General features: G+C 41.8%; 1 protein-coding gene across 1 annotated transcript; it reads left to right on the top strand.

The window, feature by feature from the left end:
* The first annotated feature begins 1,676 nt into the window (after positions 1-1,676).
* On the top strand, positions 1,677-21,283 carry cap2 (cyclase associated actin cytoskeleton regulatory protein 2). The gene is made up of 13 exons (XM_040019981.1): positions 1,677-1,967; positions 6,159-6,280; positions 6,361-6,461; positions 8,006-8,083; positions 13,424-13,567; positions 14,147-14,232; positions 14,618-14,723; positions 18,962-19,157; positions 19,266-19,432; positions 19,642-19,765; positions 19,858-19,940; positions 20,107-20,250; positions 20,346-21,283. The coding sequence occupies exons 2-13, from the start codon at positions 6,169-6,171 to the stop codon at positions 20,427-20,429; spliced, it is 1,425 nt and encodes a 474-aa protein (XP_039875915.1). The 5' UTR covers positions 1,677-1,967; positions 6,159-6,168; the 3' UTR covers positions 20,430-21,283.
* Positions 21,284-21,848: the final 565 nt, after the last annotated feature.

Genomic DNA, 21,848 nt, shown 5'->3' with positions numbered 1-21,848 from the left:
AAATCTCCAGTGTTAAATTAACACTTTTGACAGTGTTATATGTTTAAAAGTAACCTAGTCAGTTTTGAAGATTAACAAAGACTAACACTGAGCAGTGCTGAGTTTCTAACACTGGAATATTTCTAACATTTTGAGTTATTTTCCAGTGTTAGAAAATCAGCACTGCTCAGTGTTAGTCTTTGTTAATCTTCAAAACTGACTAGGTTACTTTTAAACATATAACACTGTCAAAAGTGTTAATATAACACTCAACAGTGTTGTATTTAACACTCAGAGGTGTGGACCCATATAGACACTCTCTAGTGTTAATTTAACACTGGAGATTTTGCTGTGTAGTTTTTGCTTGTGGAGAATGTTGTGTAGTCTGGCAATGCATTAAATGTAATGTTGCTCGTATATCCCCTTTTTACTCAGTTTGAGCTTTCAGAGCACTTTCTCCTACAAGTTTCATTCACCCAATCACACACAATCAAACAGGGCTTGTATCTATAAGCACTTTTTAAAATAAGATTCATGCACACATATTCACACTCCGATGGATACACAGGGAACAACTAAGTGTTCAGGATCTGGACCTGATTCTAACTTATGCCCTGGATAACTCTGAAGACTCAGTGTTGTTGCACATTCTCAAGATTGTTTATTAATCTTTTTAAATTATTTGTCTGTGTCTAAAGCTTCCTGTGCTGTTTTGTTTATATTAGTCTAAACTTTGTGTGAAGAGGCTAACTTCACCACCAACAATATTCAGCAGTGCTGAAATTGTAGCTTTTGAGAATTACCTCAGAACATGTCAGCTAGCTTACTGGAAACTTCTAACTACACTCAGCCTCACTGATTCCTAGATGCTACACCACACTGTTACCATACTGTTTATAAAAGATGGCTGTAGATGGGCATTCATTAGAAAAGTCCCATTATGAAACCTCAAGCTGTGCATTTACATGGCCCCTGCCTTGTTTTGAAATCAGATGTGGTGGGCATACTTGGCTTTATCCTCTTGTCCTCTATTACTATAATGTTGACTCTCATTTACAAGTAAACCCCTGCTGTCCGTTAGAGAGAATGCAGATTTGAAACACTTCTACTCTGGCTTTGCTTTTCAGACCTGAGGCATCAAGGAAGGAAGTTCACCACCCTCAGGCTTTCTTTGCATTAGCTGGCTCAATGGGTATCACTGAAACGCTGAACAGGACCTGCTCTTGATTAGGAAATGCGCTTGTTGTAAGTTGCCATGGTGATTTAACCAGGTAAAAAGATAGGCACTTTCATGACACAGAAACTCTGACTTTGTGCCCATCTTTTATATACAGTCTATGACTGCAACAGACCGGCGTATGTCTGCTATTCTTGGACCTCAGTGGGGTTAAAAATAGGGTTTGGTGTCTGTTTACCTTGGGGAACTGAGGGAGTATTTACGTTAAAAGTAGAAAACTAAAGGGCAGCTTTAAACCTTTAACTGATTTTGGAGTTATTGTTGTGACGTGTATTCGTTTAGGGATTTAAAATGTTGAAAATTTGCAGTCTTAAGTTTTAAAGGTCAGCGAAGGGGTAAAACTTCATTTCATTCCCATGCACTATGAATATGATGATGATGACTGCCCAGCTTGTAAAAGGCCATTCCCTCAAAAGAGCCCCATGCCGGCATCGCCACAGCACCAATCACTTGTCTATTTTTAGCAGAGCTCTCCGAGGCTGCCATGTTGTCTGCGAGGCAAACGTCTCTCCCCCGGAGCAGAGAGGCACTGAGTCACGGTCCTGGTCTCTGCAGCTGTGCGGCTCTCAGGTTCAACGTGTTGCTTAATTAGGACATCCCGGAAGAGGAGCCGGTGCAGCGCGCAGCTGAGTGACGGGGCAGGGGAGCAGGAGGGGACCGCAAGACAGCAGCGAACTGCCACGAATCCGTCCCGGCGTAATCACACCCCTAAAGATCCGGACAGAAATTTACCGCGGACCAGACCAGGGAGGTAAGATGCTTTTAGAGGATGTACTGATGATTTTTTTTAACCAGTGTCAAGTTCAGTTCGTTTCAGTGTGGGGCGGAGGGATGGAGCCCCGGGGTGGGGGTGCGCATCCCTACGCAATAATAATGTCCAGACAAATTGATCCCGTGCAGCCTGCTTTCGTATGTTATGGCAGGGCATGTGAGAGCACTGTTTGTTACCTCCTTTATCTCGATCGCTGCGGGGAGTAACATTATTGCGGCGCGGAATATGAAGCATCAGACTGAATGACGGGTGAAGTCCTGTGAGCCGGTGCCATGTCATGTTTTATTATGGAGTGATGGTGTCTTCTCGTGTTTACACAGAGAGGGTTCATTTTGCAGCTGTGATAAACCAGTGTGAGTTTAAACAGCCCAGTAATTTTTTAGGATCACATATGCTGTGCCCCAGAAACAACAGGACGCTAATACGGCAACTAAACCTTTAAACCGACTTGGACAAGACTCATATGCTTTCATATTTTAAATTGATTCAGCTTTTTCTCAAAGATCTATCAGCACACTCCCAGCCTCTGGTCCATATTACATGAGTTACATATCTCTTTATTAACCTCATATAGATAATCCAAATTATTATTACATAAATAGTAATATTCTTAATCATAACAGCCAAACCTTTCACCATCAACTCCCACTGATCACATCACAGCTTCCCACATCAGTAGGTGGATGAAGAGTTGCAGCAGATGAAGAATCAAAGTGTCTCCGAGTGCAGGACCCAGGCCCACAGTGGAATATCTTACAGTAGGCCCATAACAGCAGGAGCCAGACTGCGTCCCAATATAGCCACAAAGATCAGATACCAGGCCGGGGGGTTCAGGAGGCACATGCAGAGTCAGGGTGAAGTCCCTAAAATCTTTCCACTGCATGTGCTGCTGGTTTTGCTGTGGAGTGTTTGTGTTGCTGGCCAACCCGACACCTGCTGACACTTAACTGCCCATAAACTAAACACTCCACATTTTGCACATTTGGACCTCTTTTAATGCTTCACAGGCTGATTCTATCACCTTAATAATCACATATCACTCAGTATAGTCAGTAGTCCATTCATTCTTTTTTTTTCTTATCTGTTGTTTTCATGCATCATTTGGCATTTGTAGTTTGTGTATTCTTTGCTTTGTTTGTATTTTCACAAGTCTGCTGCTATAACAACATATTTTTCTCTCCAGGATAAATAAAGTTAACTGTCTTTATGTCTATTATTAAGGAGACTGAGGTAAAGGCTATTTGTTGGAAATTACAGACACATTAAAAACAGTACTGCCACATTTTCATGCCACAGAGATGTATCCCTGATACAGCCAGCAGGCTTAACCCCCAGGCTTCCTCCCGTTAGGTCTTTGTGTTAGACTGAATGCATTCCAGTAAGTCCATATGAAAAGCCTAAAAGAGCATCATTGGCCATGTCTTTGCATTGCCATGGAGAATTTGGACAAGTGACAATAAAATCAGAACAGAGGCTGAGTGTCTTTGCTTCAGTCTTTATAGGCAAAATTTGAGGTTGTTGACAAGCGAGACAGTGATGAAGTGTTTTGGATTTGAAATAGTACAGTAGTTGATTTTTTTGCACTCTACTGAATTTAAATTTGAACTTTTTGCTCTATCCTCAAACCCAGACAAACCCAGACAAACCCAGGCATTATGTATTATAATAATCGTTCTATCTTTGAGTTATGTCAGTATTTAAAGATTTTTTTTGCTGGAGCCATCAAATTTGACTTGACTCTGAAGATCAGCTTCAATTGTTTCAGCTCTAATAAAATCACATCTACTTTATTGGCAAAAGATTTTCAAATCTAAACATACAGTCGTTATGGTGTGTTCACAGAGTATAAGCAACAGGTATCAAGTCTACCAGATGAAGTATAAAAGCAGGTGTTACAAAACTTTCTGGGGCCAGAGACTTCTTAAAGGAAAGACTTATTTTTAAGAAATCGCTCATATCACTAATCCTCATATCCTCATGCGACAGTCTGATCTGTGTCACAAAGTTCGCCGTGCTCACCAGCCTATGAGTCTGGCTAATATCCGAAGCTGTAAGAATGGTTCCCTTCCCATTGAGAGGAGTGATCTTATGATAGATCGAAGTGATGATATGACATGTTTGTTTTGCTGAGTTAAATGGTCTATATATGATCCCCTGTATATATAATAAAAGAACAATTTCATGAGCTATGGCGCATTTTGCAGAGCCGCTCGGGAGATCTGCAGACCTCACTGGATAAAGGGTGACAGGTCTGCACACTAGCTGACATTTTGCAAATATTGTGTATTTTTTATTTGTATTTTTTGGGTTAATGTTTAATATAAAGTTTTGTTTTGTAATCCCACTTGGATCAGACCCTCGAGACCAGAAGCTGGTACCAAAGTACAAACTGATAAGAATATTTTCGACTCATTGCTCAAACTTTAAGTGTCCTGCTTCAGAGAACACAAACGCTTGTTGCAAACTGAGATTCTGCTCTCCAGGTTTCTGGTCTTGCCTAAGAGCTGCTGTGACCCACAGAGCAGAAATAACCTCTGAGTCCTGAAACAGGAATTTGGCACTGCTGGGAGATTTCTCCAGAGAGATTCGATGACGCCCATCAGGACATGTTTGCTGCTCACAGGACATAATTAGTAGACATAATTTACAAAGATTACAGACAGCGAATGCTATTCAGCCAACATAGCTGCCATATTATTGGAGAGTGTTTCCGAGCGTTTCTGTAGATCGTTTTTGTAAAGCAAACAGAGCCGTCTATAACTCACACCCCTGGATTGCATGTTGGACACCCAGGTAAATAGCAGGTGTCAGATTAGGAAGCATGTGTTACCTAGCAGTGGTTTGCGTAAACATGCAGCGGGTGGCTGGATTGAGTTCCTCCTCTGTTGACTAATATATGTTGGAAACAGGCCTGCATCGCTTCATAGTGAGACATATGGCTGGTCAGTGTGACAAAGTGGTCTGTGGAGTATTCTCGAATGTATTTCAGCGGTGCTCAGTTACTGTTTGTTTACCTCTGTCCAACAGCCAGAAACATGTGAATTTATGCAAATATGTTTCTACACTTTAAGTTTCCATAGACTAAAACAGAAAGCAGGTCTTCCCGTTGTATATATCTTGTCCTTCTGGGGTTGATGTTGATCGTTACAGAGCAAAAACTTCCAATATCAATACATCAGTCCATATTTTATGCAAAATATAGACATTGATAAAGGAAAAGGAAAATGTTCTCAGTTCCTGCATCTTCAAAAAAATCATGGTCTACATGGTTTGTGCTCAAGAGTGAGGCTGGTGTAGGTGCATCATTAGCTACCATGCACAGAAGTCTGCAGGGAAAAAGGCTACTGTCATATCCCTAAAACAGAGCCATGCATGAAACAGAGACAATATCAGACAACAGCATCTTACTTGGACTAGGACCTGAGATGGTTTGAACAGGTGTAGAGGAGGGATAGTGGATGTGCTGGACAAAGGATGCTGAACACGGAGCTGCCAGGAAGGAGGAAAAAACCAAGGCTGCAGAGAAGATTCATGGATGTAGTGAGAAGGACATGCAGATGGTTGGATGTGACAGAGGAGGATGCTAAGTATAGGGTGAGATGGAGGCAGATGATCTGCTGTGGAGAACCCTAGGGGGAGCAGCTGAAAGAAGAAGTTGCACGACGATAGATGAGCTTTTAGAGATTACCTTTTATTCATTTATTTGCACACACTATAACAAAAAGACAAAAAAAGGACAAAATTATTACACAAAAAAGAAAGATTCAAATCACTAAAGCGCCCAAAGATAAGCAAATAACCATAAATAAACTATATATTTAATCAAAGAATCCACTTCGTTGTTTGACTTTTCTCTCAGTCTGGCATCAGTTTCTGCCTTTCTTCATCCCGACTAGGTGACACTTTGAAATTGTTCTGACCCAGGCTGTGACTGTGGCAGTGAGCCAGACACCTCATACAGTGACATTATTTATACAAGGCGTGCTGCACATAGCTAAATTTAGTGTTGATGAAAATCAGGAGCAGCGCAGTGAGAAGGTTGAATAGTGACAAACATCACCAAATAAAACAAAAATAATGATTATAAATGAATTGTAATGATTTCAGCTGTCATCATGTGACAGCAGCAGCGGCCATGAGTAAGAATCCGTAGCTGCTCTTGTTTTCCAGGTTTGTCTTCATGGAAGGATTAATGCAGCGCCTGGAGCGAGCTGTGACTCGCCTCGAGCAGATGTCAGCGCAGGCATCCAGCGGGATGGCCAACGGGGACTGTGTCAACGGCATTGATGGAGGCAAGTCTGTTAAACTTGCATTTGGAGGATTAAATTAAGACAAGCAAGCAAGTTAGCAGGATTTCACTGTATTTTTCCAGGTCTGTCTCAGTGCGTGGAGGCCTTCGACGTGCTGATGAGTGGCCCAGTGTCAGACTACCTGAACAACAGCCGCGCCATAGGGAGCGAGGTGGAGAAGCATGTAAGGCTTCACCCACTAAAATCTAAAGTCTCACATATGGTACCCTACGAATATAAAATCACTTGTAGGCACTGTCCATGCATCAGCTGCTGCAGACAGATGTTTCTGCAGCTGCTGCTGCAGCAGTCTTCTCTTACAATGTAGCAGGTCTCTCATTCTGCTGTTTGTCAAACCGATCATGATTTAAAGGGGCATTCCCTAAACCTCATAATGAATTCAGCTCATGCTTTATAAGGAGCATATATTTATCCTCAGAGTGTCAACGGGGCTTTTTAAATGAGCCTCTTGCTCTTGTTAAAGAACATTATTTTTTCATTAACATGGCTTTGGGAAAGCTTTGTTGTGAAGTAGTTCACAAAAAAATACTATAACATTTGAAAGGTTAGCTTTATACTTTGGGACATATTTAGTTTCTTGCTTGCTTCTCAAGCCAAGACACTCATCAAGACATTTAACGCTGTATAATTAAGATGACGTATTTGGTTTTTGCCATAAAGATGTGAGACTGTTGTCTGTTGTTTGGCTTTCTCTAACAAAAGATCAGACTGTTCGTAAATGAGCGTCTAATTTTGTGCCTGATATATTTATCTATAAACTAAGCTGTGCAAAGGAAGAAGAGCTCTCTGCAAAGGGAGCACTGCTGAAAAGAGGAGAGCCACCACAGATTTTCATTCTCTGCCAACCTTTATCTCATTGGACACACATTTATAAACACAGGATTGTCCCACTCTAGATTCCACTTAGATAGGCAAAGCTGTATGGGAGGTCCGTGGTCCCAAAGAAGGCAGACAACATGTCCGTGTGTGTGTGTTTCCTGTCCTTAACAAAGCCAAGGATGGGAGTATGATTGATCTTTGACCTTACATTCATTTATCAAACTGTTAGTGGAGGACCTTTTCCTATTTGGTAATGACCTCTACTCCCCGTAGGACCAGGAAGTGTTTTATGGTATGCCAGTTGGCAATAATAGCTGTGTTACGTCCTTGGAATGAATCCAGAACAACAAAAAGCCTCCAAAACAGACGTGTAAAGGTACTCAGCAATGCCTGAATTTCCTCTGTGCCTTGAAAGATGGTTTCCATCTCTGTGTCCCATCACTGAACACGATGGAGGGTGTGTGTGTGTGTGTGTGTGTGTGTGTGTGTGTGTGTGTGTGTGTGTGTGTGTGTGTGTGTGTGTGTGAGAGAGAGAGAGTGAGAGAGAGAGAGAGAGAGAGAGCCAGAGGTAGTTTCTTCAAGTTTGTAAAGCTCCTTTTATGGAAAAAGCCTCCCCGGTGGTTCCCTTGGCCTGCAAATGGACCTCTCACACACACACAGAGGACACGGTTGGCTGGGAATAACCCAAACTAAGCGAGTGAGAGTGTGTGTTTGTGTGTGTATATAAGTTAGACATAGTCATTAGAGTGTTTGCCTGGATTTCTGCAGCGACTGCTCAGATTGTTCATGTTTTCTGCATGGTGAACAATCTGTGAAGACAAGCACTCATCAAGTATATCATAATGTATTATGAGATCAGTCCTAACATTTACACTTTGTGACTGACAGGCAGAGATGGTGATGAACGCCTTACAGACTCAGAGAGCTTTCATCAAGATGGCTGCCACACACCAGGAACCAGCGCAGGTACGACAGGAGGACATTAAAAGGGAAACCTGCACTGATGATGTCACAGTGTAACCTCAGAAGCTGTGGGATGGTTTTTGGGGGGTTGTTTTGTTTTGGGGTTTTTTTTTATGGGCACTGGGTAATTATAATATAATTTGTCTTATATAAAGATCTTATTAAACTTGTAAAACACAACTGAAAACATGAGCTAAAATGAACTGGCTTATGGAGTCGGGACATATTATGCATAATCGTATGTCACCGATTTCAATCTTTCACAAAACAGTACGATTTTATTTATAAAGCACCAAAAATAACAACAACAGTCACCTCAAAGTGCTTTATATGGTTAGGTAAGGACACTACAATAGTGCAGTGTTTTCTGTCTGATCAGCTGTTAAATAATATTTGATGAACTACAACAAAAACTACAAGTGTGGTTATGCACCCTGATTATTTAATAGCATATGGCATCTGTCCTTTTTATTCGTTCACAGGCTGCAGCCGGTCTGGTTTAACTCTGTCAGCTTGTTTAAAACTAAAATAATCCCACAGAGGTGATTTTGTTTTCTTTTTTCCGAGAAGCTCTTACACGACAATCACCTAAGGACAGGAGACTGAAGCTAGAATTTACACGAGCTCACAAACGTTGGGCCGTAGAAGTGTAGCCTGGTCTGATGAGTCTCATTTTCTGTTGTGACAGCCAGATGGTAGGGTCAGGATTTGGCATAAATAACATGAAAGCATGGATCCATCCTGCCTTGTATCAACAGTTCAGGCAGCAGGTGGTGTATTGGTGTGGGGGATATTTTTCTGGCACACTTTTGGACCTCTTAGTACCAACTGAACATCATATAAACATGTCTGTGTAGGTTGTAGACATCCAGATCTTGGTAGTCTAAGGAGCTTGGAAAGAAAGTGACTGGACTTCTTTAAGCTTAAGATGTTTCATGTCTCATCTGAGAAGCTTCTTCAGTTCTAAGACCAAATGTTGGAGAGTCCCAGGTGTTTAAACCTTAGTGGGGATTGTCCCTTAAGAGGGTCATTGACTTACATTATTAATGATTTGCCTCATAACAGGAGGCAAGGTGGAAAAAAGGCAGTTCTGAAGGGAAGGCCAACCACGTACTAGTGAGGTGTACCTAATGAAATGGACAATGATATATGGTGGAAAGCTGTCCACATACAAAAGGTAGGTTAGACAATCAGGAAGAAGGGAAGACAGGAGAAAACAAGGCATCATTACAGGGAAAGACAAAAACAAAGAAGATGAACAAGGAAAAGTAATTTCTATAAAAAATCAGGAAGACAAAGAAAGAGGATGGCAAAAACAGGAAAACCCCAGGAACTCAAAACAGAAACCAAAACTAAATAATATCGCAACAAGTACCACTCAACATCACAAAAAGATGGCTCCATGAAACCTAACCTGATATGACAGAGCAGTTCAGTGCTTGTCTTAGCAACGTATATCAGGTTTATTGGCCATCGTGTTGTTAGAGAAACACCAGTCATGGCCTCCCTGCCATCATTATTTTTCACTGTATCCTCTTTATTGTCTTTAGAGCCTGTCTGAATGTGACGCAAACAGTGTTACCATGTGACTGGATTCCATGACTGCGATTGGCTGTTTGTGTTTCAGCTCCCAGCTGAGCCACACAAAACCTGCTGAAGCGTGGTGCAGCTCTCATGACTTTAAGGGCCAAATTGCATCAAATTACAGCAGCAGCCTAACAGAGAGATGAGCTAGGCCTCAGTCCTCTGTAACGGTCTGACCCATGTGTTTCCCAGCAGGCCCGTCTGTTCACAGAGGGATTACTCTGCTCTTTGACCAAGAAAATGCTAATACAACACATTCCCAACATGTTCACGTATAGAGAGCAGAGGGGTGGGAGAGATGTCTGTGTCTGTGTGTGAGAGAATGATATCATCCCATTGGCCTTCTGCTTGTGTTGTATGTGTGTGTGTGTTACAGGGTCCACAGAGCCCACCAGGAAGTGATTACTCCCGATCTGTCAGGTCATTGGTTGAGAGGCTGTGAAACGAGCATTCAGAGATAGTCAGAAATGCAAACAAGGAAAGAGTGAGAGAGAGAGGGGGACTAACCCAGGAGAGGGGTGGGCTGATAGAGAGGAGAGACACATTCAGCATCACAACGAAACTCAAAACAAAACACGGAAAACGGGGAAATGGTGGCTCAAGAGCTGCTACCAACGCCCTGATCCAACCACATAATGGCCAATGAAAGCTTCTTTCATTGTCTTTTTGAATGTGCAGCATGAGCAAAAACTTCACACCCTCATGTTGTAACCCAGTTAAAACCGAGAGCAATAAAACATAAATTAAAACTGAGTTAGGTAAAACCGCACACCTTTGGTGTCTGTTTTTACAGACAGGCGTTCAGGTTTCACAAGAAAAGCTGGTAAAATTTGGAACCTAAAGACCTGAAGCTTGCATGAAAACTGTAACGTAGTTTTCAAATGTTCAGATGTTAATCTGCATTCATATCATGCAGGATGAATAGGAATAAAAAGACACTTCTGTTTATAACCTTTAAAACAGGTTGAACAGCAGATATTGTTCAATAGAACATGCCCTCCTTGGTTTAACTGTCATAGATGCCAGTTTAGGTTTGAATTTATAAGCCTGATTTAAGCTTTCTACCTTAGCATGAAACGGTTTCCTTTGCACAGTCAACATAACCTAAAAACCTTTCAGTGCACAACCAAACACCAAAAACAAAAATATTCCCCCGAGTACAAAACTCTCTTCAGAAATCTCTCACAGCTTTCCGCAGTCAGGTCTATATCTGTAGCTCTCAGCACAGATAGAGAAAAGTGTGTAACTCTGGGCAGTGCCCCTTTTCTATCCACACACACACACACACACACACACACACACACTCACATGCGCACACACATATCTCCAAAACTTCTGGCCTTCCTCCACAGCGCAGCTCTGTTGTGCTCTCTGACTTTTTATGGGCATGTTCTATATTTGAGCCTGTTGTTGGTGTGCATGTGTGTATGTGTGTGTGTGTGTGTGTGTCAGTTAGATCGAGTGTTAGACAAAGAGAGAAAGAGTCAGAGAAAGTAGGCATCTCACTCTCTCTCTCATGTGACCTCAGGTTGGCCCGTTAACTCACCGTGTGTGTGTGACTCTGTGTGTGTGTGTGTGTGTGTGTGTGTGTGTGTGTGTGTGTGTGTGTGTGTGTGTGTGCGCGCTGCTGGTCCCGGCAGTTCACACATGACTTTCTGCCTTTGATGCAGCGCTTGTGTAGGAAGTCAAGTCCTGTGCTGTTATAACGCACTGAGCTCAGCCAAACACATGATGTGAGCTGACGTTTTTTATCCTTTTTGCCGGATTGTTCTCGGCACTGAAAGAAGCAAAAAGCTCAAAAATCTGATAGATGGCAATAATGATTCAGCACACTCAGCTGAGCTTGTCAATAACTCTTTTGTCAGTGTGTTGATAGCTCAGCAGTAAACAACAAAAGTGGAAATGAATCAATTAGCTGCTCTAATACATCTTGCCAGCACATGAACCTTCCCACAGCTGGTATGGGAGTGCAAGCGCTTCTTTTTTGCAGAAACTTCTCCTGGCTTTGTAAAAGTTTGGAGTTCTTCAGCTGGTAAACGACTAACGTGTACGGAAAGTCATTCTTTCTCACCCCTCTGTGTCCGGGAATTCTCAGAGCGAACTGTTTGCATGCAAACGAACCAACGAAGACTGACTCTGTGCCACTTCCTTCTGAAGCGGCCACAGTGAAGTCATCAAAGGGAGGTGTGCAGGAACCAGAAGGTGGAAAACAGGCCAGAAAACTAGTGCATCCACATGCAAACAAACACAGAAAACTGGGAAATGTGACTGTAGAGGCAGAGGACAAAAAACAGCAAATGGCACGTCTGCATGGCAAGGACCATGACACTGGGTTGGGGGTGTGATACACTTTGGACAGGTCATCATTAAATATGTGATCATATAACACAACAGTTTTAACACTCTTAAAGAGGCTGTCCTTATGAACATATACATAAACATAACATACACAAAGGTGCACCCAGCACCTTTGTGTATGTTATTTTTTACTCCCTAAGATCCTGCTTACTTATATGGGTGCATTACAGTTGGATTTTTCTGCACCTTATACTTTACTCTGCTCGTCACAGACTTATTGCACCTCATGCATCCCGAACAAGAGCTCAGATCTCAGCAGGGTAAAGTCAGATGTTTTTCCTCTGAATTTATCCTCCAGTACTCATAAATTTGTATTAAATGAGTAATTGCTCGCCTTTAAATACTGGCAATAGAGATAACAGATTAGTAATGGAAGGAATTACTATAGGGAAAGGTAATGGAAAAAGTTACGCCTTAGGGAGGCAAACTTCACCCCTCAAATCTTGCTTGCTACCTTAAATTCGTCCTACATGCTCACTCTTAAGCACGGCCTATTTGCTGCAGCAAAGAGGTGATGTATTGCTTCAAAGACAGCCATTAGGTGGACTTAGAGGGAATAAAAGCAGCTGGAGGAGCAGAGAAAGGGGCGTCTGTCTGTGCTTATGAAGATCATGTGCGTCTGATCAGGGGAAGAATTTGTTGGGAAATAAAGTTTAGTGCTGTTTTTGTTGCTCTCCTGCTCTCGAACATAAAACTACTAAACCTGATGCACATGAATAGATTTTCATTTCAAGCATCACCTCTTGCTCACGTCTAGGTGATGCATGTATCAGGAGCACCGCTGCAGCTTAACCGATCACTGCCAGCTCCTCCTGATTGTTCATCAGCTTCCTCCTGTCACAGCTCATTAGCTCCATATGTTCTACATTACACTCATTTCACAGCAGATCAGAACATGTAAGCAAGTAGCAGCTATTTGCCAGTGAAACGCTGTGTTCCTGTACTTCTGTGAGCGCGGGTGCATGTGTAATTGATAAACTGTAAACATTGGAGAAACGGTATGCCTTACAAGGCCACAGGGATCTCCCCATGAACTGAGGAATGTTTTCAGGCTCGGAGCGATGGGGAGGGGAGCTGAGAACTATGAGACGAGCTATACCGTAACTGAGATCTGGATGTTCCAGTGGAAAAAAGGCCTGGGCTAATCAAATCAGACCGTCTCCTGCAGCCCAGTTTAGGAATTGCTGGATGGTGCCGAAGTGGGCATGGAAATATAGCTCAGATTCTAAAAGAGGGGCTAAGGAGGTGGCTAAAATATACTAGCGAGTAAGATTTTACAGGCATCAGTGTTTCTTAAACAAATAAGAGAATTTGATGTTTATATGGTTCAGATTATAATGACCCTTCTCTTTTACACCCATCTCCTGTCCTCTTCCTAATTTCTCCCTCCTGCTCTTGCAGACAGAGCTCCAGGACCTCTTGAAGCCGATTTCAGATCACATCCAGGAGATTCAGAGCTTCAGAGAAAGAAACCGTGGCAGCAGCCTCTTCAACCACCTTTCAGCCGTCAGCGAGAGCATCCCCGCACTGGGCTGGGTGGCCGTGGTAAGGATGAGCACACATGAACGTGCACATGATGCTGTGTAAAGATTGGCATGTCTGATAAAACCTATTTAAGCCACAATACAAGAAAGAAAGCATATCAACTGTCTGAACAGAAAGCTATTAGCCCTTTTTTGAATTTGATGGTCCTCAGGAGCAAGTATTCAACCTTTATGAGTAGTGTGTGTAATAACAAGCTGATGGTAAATGACGCTGATGTTAGCTTAAACCCGTCAGACAAAAGCAAACACGAAGTTAAGCCAACTTTTCAATCATCTGCATAAACAACCTTTCATGCAGATAAATAACTAAAAGTAAGACCTTAGTTTTTCTTCCTACAACATGGACTTTTTCTGTTTTCCATCAGTACAAACATTTCTTCTGACTTGAGGCGAAGATCATTTTAAGATCAAAGATCACCATCTCCAGTGCTTGAATACAAGTCTTTGAAGCTGCTTCTGGTCTGTGCAGGTTACTGGCAGGACGCCGCTTTTCGCCACTTATGAAACGTGCTGAACTTAAGATGTTCAGAGAAGTGTTTATGTCACAGCTTTCAGGAGATTTTATCTCTCTCCATCTCAGAGTCAGAAGCCTGGTCCATATGTAAAGGAGATGAACGATGCTGCCACCTTCTACACCAACAGAGTGCTTAAGGACTACAAGGAAACGTAAATATAGCTCATTTTTCATCTTTTCTAGATATTTGAAACATTACAGCTGATTTATTTATTCCATAAATGACAATTCATGCAAACCATGAAAGTGACTGTGGTAAACAAATCAGGTAGAGAGATGACAGGAGGCTAGAATGCAAAAGTAGATGAAAATTAGAAAGGTAGCATGGCGAATGCAGACTAACGGTGTTCAACAATAAAGCAGATTTTTTATTTATTTCCCAAATTGTTAAAACATTTCTGTATCAATTTAACCTGCAAAACGCTGCATCGTGAGTTTCTTGCTCCGCTCACCTGCTCAGGTCCATCCTCATCCACATGCCTCAGCTTCCTTCATATATAATTTTTTATTTGACCGTTATACGTTTGTCTCTCCCAGAGACAGACGCCATGTGGACTGGGTGCGCTCCTACCTGTTGATCTGGACTGAGATGCAGGCGTTCATCAAACAGCACCACACGACAGGTCTGGTGTGGAGCAAGAGTGTGAGTACACAAGCGAGGTGCCACGTAGATGGATTCAAAAGGCTTTTTTGCCTTTGTTAGTGCAATATTGTGCTGTTTTATGTTATACTCACCACCTTCTCATACCTGAGCCTGAATCACTCCTGTTACTAGTGCTTTATAATGTCAGCTGTGTTTTCTTTTGGTTTCTGTTCGCACGGCTTGATCGTTTTATATCTGCTCAAAATAACTTCTACCATTTTTAGTTATGGAGCAGTCAGTTACATAAACCACTGCAGGGAGCATGAATGAATGAATGAATGAGCTTCTCCTCAGTGGCCGCTCACCGCATTTCTCTGTGAAGCTTTCAAAGACCTCTGTCCCTCCCACACACACTCACACACACACACACACTGTTAATGTCTACTCAAGGACTAGCCTTTGCTAGATCTCAGAGATTACAGTGATCTGAAACCAAATCTTTTTCCCTTATCGGTTAGAAGAGTTTTTCCTCTTGATTTGATTACAGAAAGAAACAACAAAACTAAAGCTTCACTTTCCTTATTAACTGAATTGTTGATCCGAGGGGAAAGATGCCTGTTCACTCTTGCTCTGAGCCGCAAGTGAGGATCAATAATGCTGTCATATTTGTAACTACGAGGTTGCTGCCAGGAGATGGTCGGGAGATCTGAGCTTAGCATGAAGAATGTTAACAAAGTGAAACAGCTGGCCTGGATAGTGTCATTCATAGTTTAATTTTAAACTCAAATAAAATAAATAAAATAAACCATTTTCATTACTGAGCTTTAAAGGTGCTGTGGAGATATAGTCATCATGGACACCCTTTTTACAGGGTGGAATGATTGTACAGCATATTTAATACCTTTAACAAAACAAGAAGCAGATGCACAAGTTTGCCTTCATTTCAGATTTTATCTAATTCATCAAGGCTCAAGTAAATACACACACGGCCACTAATATTTGGTTAAATGTCCCTTAGCAAGTTGCACCTCTACCGGACGCTTTTGGCACCCATCAATAATTTTCTGGTATAAATCTGGCCGGATATTTGACCACACTTTATGGAAGAAAGATAATGTTAGAGTTCATTTAATTTAGTTGGTTTCCTGGCGTAGACTCGGCTTTGAAGTGCAGTCCACACAGGCTGAGGTCGGGGTTTTGGTAAGGCCATTCAAGAATCTTTGTCTCGCCTGACCACCGTCTCGCTTTTCCATGTGGGCAGCTGCAAATTTCAGTCGAGGTTAAAAGTGTCGATTTAGTAGCAATGGCTTCTGTCTTGGTCTGCACCCTCTCAGTCCATGACAATGAAAAACTGGTTTCACTGTGGACAGTGATGCTGGTCTTCCAGCAGATTCCAGTTTCCAGACTTGAGCCTTGGTGGTTTCTGGTGGCTCCTAACCAGTTTCCTCTCATCTGAAGGTGACAGTTTGGGTCTTCCTCCTGACACCGCCAAAGTGATGGCCCATTTCAATAACTTGTATTTAAGTACAGTTGTTTGAACTGATAAATCCTGCAGTTGTTTAGAAATGACTCCAAGAAACTTGCTTAAATCCACAATTCCCCTTCTTAGTCTTCACTGAGTTCCTTGGACTTTCCCGTTGTTCTGAGTATTGGTCAGTCCAGTGAGTGCTTTTAAACTAATCCTTTTATACTGGCAAAGAGAAACTACAACGTAGTCGATCATGATCACTAATGAGAAGTTAGCAGGCCTTGTGAAATTAAAAAAGTTAAAAGATTTAATGTGTGTTTTCTTATTTTTTAAAGTCATTAAAGATGTATGCAGTACACTCATTCGACAATGGAAAAAGAACAGTTCTAAGAAATCATTCGTGCCCTTGATGAGTGGATGTAAACTTCTGACCACAACTGTACCTTTGGGCATTCAGGGCAGCTGCTTCCTTCTGTTTGCACTCTAAGTTAAGAGATCTTCTGCTCTCAGCAGGGAATCAAATAAGCCCCAAAAGGTTCACTTTTTCCTTTATTGCAACATGAAACGATGAAAACCTATGCTCAGCTAAAACTAATGCTCAACAACTGTGCTCACATGTGTACTGTCTGCATGCAGAAACTTGAGAGCCTGCGGCGGCTGTGTGTGTCAGCTGCTGGCCCTGCTGTCGGACAGCAGAGCTGCTGCATGTGCGAGAGACACAGAGTGTGTGTGCGCAAACAAGGACCGGAGTGTGTGGTACCAACAGGTGGTCCTCACGATTTACTTGAATGGAGGTTTTCTTTACAGAAGTTGCCCCGACAAAGAGCCTGTGTACACACACAGCCTGTGCCGTAACCTAAACTGCAGGGCTGGTCCCTCTTCACCGATGCAACCCGTCATCTGCTGCTCAGACAGCGCTTTAGTGACAGGCCTATCCACAGGCTGACATATGGACCCATGCAAACGGTCACATTAAACTAGACACAGGGTAAAAAAAAACAAAAGAACTTATAACGTTAAAGCAAGTCCGATTCTGAGTAGTCAACATCACACTTTTAACACTTCAAATATTTGTTCCAGTTGTCCCTCGGGGGCTTGTAGTTAACATGATTCTAGTTATCACTGTTTAAATGGTTGAACTGACAGTTGTTTTATTTATTTCAGCTGATTATTTCTCGTATAAAATCTTTGAAATCGATAAAAATAGTAATCTCTGCTTCATAAATCTCGGGGTGAAGCCTTCAAACCTTCAAGCAAGGAGTTCTTCATGTCAGAAACAGGAAACAATAGATGTCAACTATCTAATAGATTGTTGATTGCTTAAGCTGTAGTTTAAAACAGCAGAAATTAAGAAGATTTTAAGTGAAGCTAATTATATTAACACAAGGAGCCACCTTTTTTTTCCCACCTAAATCCTTTTTGTACACAAAAACCCACAAATACACACACAAAGAAGTGTTCAGTAGATAGTTTTACAGCCATGCATGAATGTGTGCGTGCACACATCTGCTGGTTCTAATCCAGAGGCATGCAGTGAGCTGTTTAGTGTAACAGGTCTACATTGTTCAGCAGTGATATTCACAACACATGTTACTCGTGTCAAAGGTCAAGTCTGAGCACTCAGAGGCACGTTTGGTGACAATTTAACCCTGTGGTAGGTGTGTGGGTCTGTCTGTGTCAGCTGTGCTAGATCTTCAAAAAGCAGATATGTGTGTGTGTGTGTGTGTGTGTGTGTGTGTGTGTGTGTGTGTGTGTGTGTGTGTGTGTGTGTGTGTGTGTGTGTGTGTGTGTGTGTGTGTGTGTACCCTTCTCTTCCTTACACATCAGAGCTACTTAAAGGACCTTTTTCTTCATAATTTAAATTCTGATGTTATAAAAAATCTGTAATGAACAAAGTTTGGGGGAAAAAACATCTTGATTTTTCTTTTCTGGCACAACAGTGCATCCATCTTCTTACGCTTATCCAATTCAGGGTCGCGAGGGGCGAGCTGTGGTCTATCCCAGCTGTCGTAGGCCGAGAGCCGTGTACGTCCTGGACAGGTGGCCGGTCTATCCCGGGGTTACGTTTGAGAAACAGTGCAGTCGTAAAATTTGGGCCATTTTAATGTGAAGCTGTCTGTTTTTCACCCATCAAGCAGGAAAACTCCTGTTAGATCCTGGGAGGAGAGAGGTCACTCTCAGCTGACATTCATCTAATCATTTTTCATATTTCATAAATTTGTTTTATCTTTTTTTTCTTAGTCGTTATTGTTTTGTTTCTTGTTGCATTGCCTTCATTTTCTTTATTGTTTAAACTTGTTTGTTTAGTTGTTTTGTTCTTGTTAGTTTAATTTTAAAGGGAAAGCTCACAAACCAAAGATGCTGTGTTTCACTGTATTATAAAAGCTTACTTTAGTTTAAAATAGTATCCAAATTCATTCAAATAAAAAAAATTAGGTAAAGATTTTGTTCAGATTAACTTGTTCAATATTCGTGCACAACACTTAGCTTAAGTAGTACAACCAACACACAGGATGAGTCATGTGAACTGAAGGCAACGTGAGTGAGATCTGCTTAAATTGAAGTTACTAAATTTAAGTGTTTTAACTTTCTTAAAACTCAAACAGTTCACATAAAAATGTGATTGTGTTGCTTTGTGTTTTTTACATTACTCACATCAAGTGTTAGAGGACCAGGGTCTGCGAGCACTGCAGAGTTGTACGATTTAAGTACACTTTAAATGAAATAAACAGGCAGACCTCAGATTCAGAGCCTGAGTCAAATTAAAATATTTTAGTAAATACACTTGAATTATTTTTAAAATATTTTATTTTCTTCCAACATCTCTCAGGGCCCCATCGCTCCTGCTTCTCTCTTTGATTCGCCCCCAGCCCCGAGTGCACCCTGTCCACCTCCACCACCTCCTCCACCCCCTGGCCCTCCTCCGGTGTTCACCGATGACGACGCCAAGCCTCAGGCGGACGCCGCCGTAGCCCAGCACTCCGCACTATTTGCCCAACTCAACCAGGGCATGGACATCACTAAAGGTGCATCCACGAGCAACGCAGAAGAGCTGAGCGACAGTTTCCACCTTAATTTAATTTAAGCGTATATTTTTAAACTCATAATTTTATCCTCACACTTTCCATCTGTAGGTCTGAAGCATGTGTCAGATGACCAGAAGACCCACAAGAACCCCAATCTGCGTTCTCAACAACCAACAACAGCCAAAGGCAAGAACGCGGGGCCTGTGGCTTCACCCACTACACCTGCCCAGAAAAGACCCCCTCTGCTGGAGCTGGAGGGGAAGAAATGGAGGGTGGTACGTGCGATGTGTAAATCCTATTTTGAGGATCATTTGTATTTAATTAAACCCACAACAGGAGCTGAAATGAAGGGCACTTTGGAAAATTTCAATGACAATTTAATTTGCACCTACCCAGCTCTCATTTATATCGTAGCAACAAACCCAATCCATGTGTCCTGGTAGACCGGCTGCTAATCTAGATTTTTGAATCCTTATTGTTGCAGGAAAACTTTGAGCAGAAGCACGACCTGGTGATCGAGGAGACGGAGCTTAAACAGGTGGCGTACGTCTTCAGTTGTAATAACTCCACCCTGCAGATTAAGGGCAAAATAAACTCCATCATCATTGGTAAGCTGCCTGAAAACAAAATCATGAGTTTGAGCACAGATTTCATAACGTGGGATTATAATCTTCATCTGGTTTGTTCTCATCCCGTCTAGACAACTGTAAGAAGCTGGGTGTGGTTTTTGAGAACGTTGTTGGGATCGTGGAGATCATTAACTGCAAATCGATTCAGTTACAGGTGAACACATTTTTATTTTGACACAGAATTAAGTGATGTGCCGAGTGTCTCGTAGGTCCGCTTTCGTTTTCTTAAAACTGTTCAGAGTTTTACACCCAAAGTGTAAAATAACATCTCACCGTGCCCAAAAAAAGCCTGTCAGTAAGTGAGGCATGTGTTTCTGCAGGTTTTGGGAACAGTTCCCACCATTTCCATCAACAAGACCGAGGGCTGCCAGGTCTACCTGAGTAAGGACTCCGTCAGCTGTGACATTGTCAGTGCCAAGAGCTCTGAGATGAACATCATGATACCTGAAGGAGAGGACGATTACGTGAGTAACCGAGATAAAGGCTGAGCTAATTCTCTCCATGTGTGCAGCTGTTCTTACACTTACTTTGTTTTTGTTTTCCTTTTTTTTTTAAACAGAGGGAGTTCCCAGTGCCGGAGCAGTTCAAGACTGTGTGGAATGGAGCCAAACTGGTGACAGAACCCACGGAGATCGCAGGCTGACTTTGTCGTCCATAGAACACAAATATATTTCCGTCCTCCTGATGTTATCCCTCAGACATACAGTGCTGTGAAAAGTACTTTCCCCCTTCATAACTTTTTTTGTATAGTTGTCACATGTTTTTAGATAATGAAACTTTAATCAAGTTTTAAAATTAGATATATTGTTCTCTGCTGACCAAACAGAACACAAAGGCTCATCTCATGCCAAAAAACATCCTGGTGGCCCCTGAGACTTTTGAGCAAATATTCTGTGGACTGACGGGACAAAAGCTGAACTTTCTAGAAAGATTGAGCCACTTAAACTAACACAGCATTTCATAAAAAGAAGATCATACCAGAAGTAAAACGCGGTGGCAGTAGTGTGAATGTCGGTGGTTGCTTTGCAGCTTCGGGACCTGAATGACTTCTGGGCGACTCTGCTCTCTACCAGAAAATGCTGACGGAGAATCTTCGGCCATCAACGGTGCTCAGGAAACTCAAGGACATTTGGCTTAGTCAGTAGGACAATGATCCAAAATACACCAGGAAGTCCACCTCTGAATGGCTCAAAAACCAAAAACAAATATAAGGTTTTGGAGTAGTCCGGTCAAAGTCTGAACTTAAATCAGACTGAGATGCTGTGGCATGACCTTTAACACATTGGAGAGTCTTCAATGTGGCTGAATTAAAAGAATTCTGCAAAGATGAGTTGGCCAAAATCCCTCCACAATGATATGAAACACTCATTGTCAGTTATCGCAGTTCTTGCTATCAAGCGTGGCACAACCAGTTATTAGGTTTAAGGGGCAATTACTTTTTCATACAGGTAGTTTTAGGCATTTTTTTTTCCTTTGATAAAAAAAAAAAATCATGGTCATCATCATTTAAAAACTGCATTTTTATTTACTCAGTTAAAGTTCATTTGCTGATCTTAAACACATAAATGTGAGAAATATGAAAAAGAAATCAAGAAGGGGGCAAATACGTTTTCATAGCGCTGTAGGAAAGGTTTTCTAATAGGCACGTAGATTAACTTTTAGTCCACTTGCTGTATTTGTGACTTCATAAGAGGTTTCTCCAGCACTTCTGCAGCTGTTGTCTGTAATGAATCTGTCAGTATAACACAATCTCCCACTAGTGGTGAAGAATAGCTCAGGTTTAGGTGTCACAAACCAGAGTACACTTACATTTCTGTGCCAAAACAACACAGGCATTTATGTGAGAAAGTGTAACTGCTGAAAAATAATATTTTAAAGGTATTCTCATCATTAGATCCGTTTCCTTAAAATATAGATTTTAAATGTTCCGGGATGACCACTAATAAGACAGTACTCCACTTACACCTACTGCAGAAAACTTAAAAAACCAACATTATCTTCAAATAGAGAAAAGCAAATAAGTGTCTGTGGTACATTTTCCATCTAATAAAGTGCTTCCAGC

Source organism: Simochromis diagramma, unplaced genomic scaffold (genome assembly GCF_900408965.1).
Source record: "Simochromis diagramma unplaced genomic scaffold, fSimDia1.1 OVJJ01000753.1, whole genome shotgun sequence".
NCBI classification, from domain to species: Eukaryota; Metazoa; Chordata; class Actinopteri; order Cichliformes; family Cichlidae; genus Simochromis; species Simochromis diagramma.
The sequence above is the reverse complement of the archived record's forward strand: the minus strand, read 5'-3'. Positions and strand labels throughout refer to the sequence as shown.

Coding starts and splice junctions, on each gene's coding strand:
- cap2 (XM_040019981.1), top strand. CDS start 6,169: ATGGAAGGATTAATGCAGCGCCTGGAGCGAGCTGTGACTCGCCTCGAG. Junction 14,724..18,961: donor GTCTGGTGTGGAGCAAGAGT/GTGAGTACACAA, acceptor AACATCTCTCAG/GGCCCCATCGCTCCTGCTTC. Junction 19,941..20,106: donor GCAAATCGATTCAGTTACAG/GTGAACACATTT, acceptor GTGTTTCTGCAG/GTTTTGGGAACAGTTCCCAC.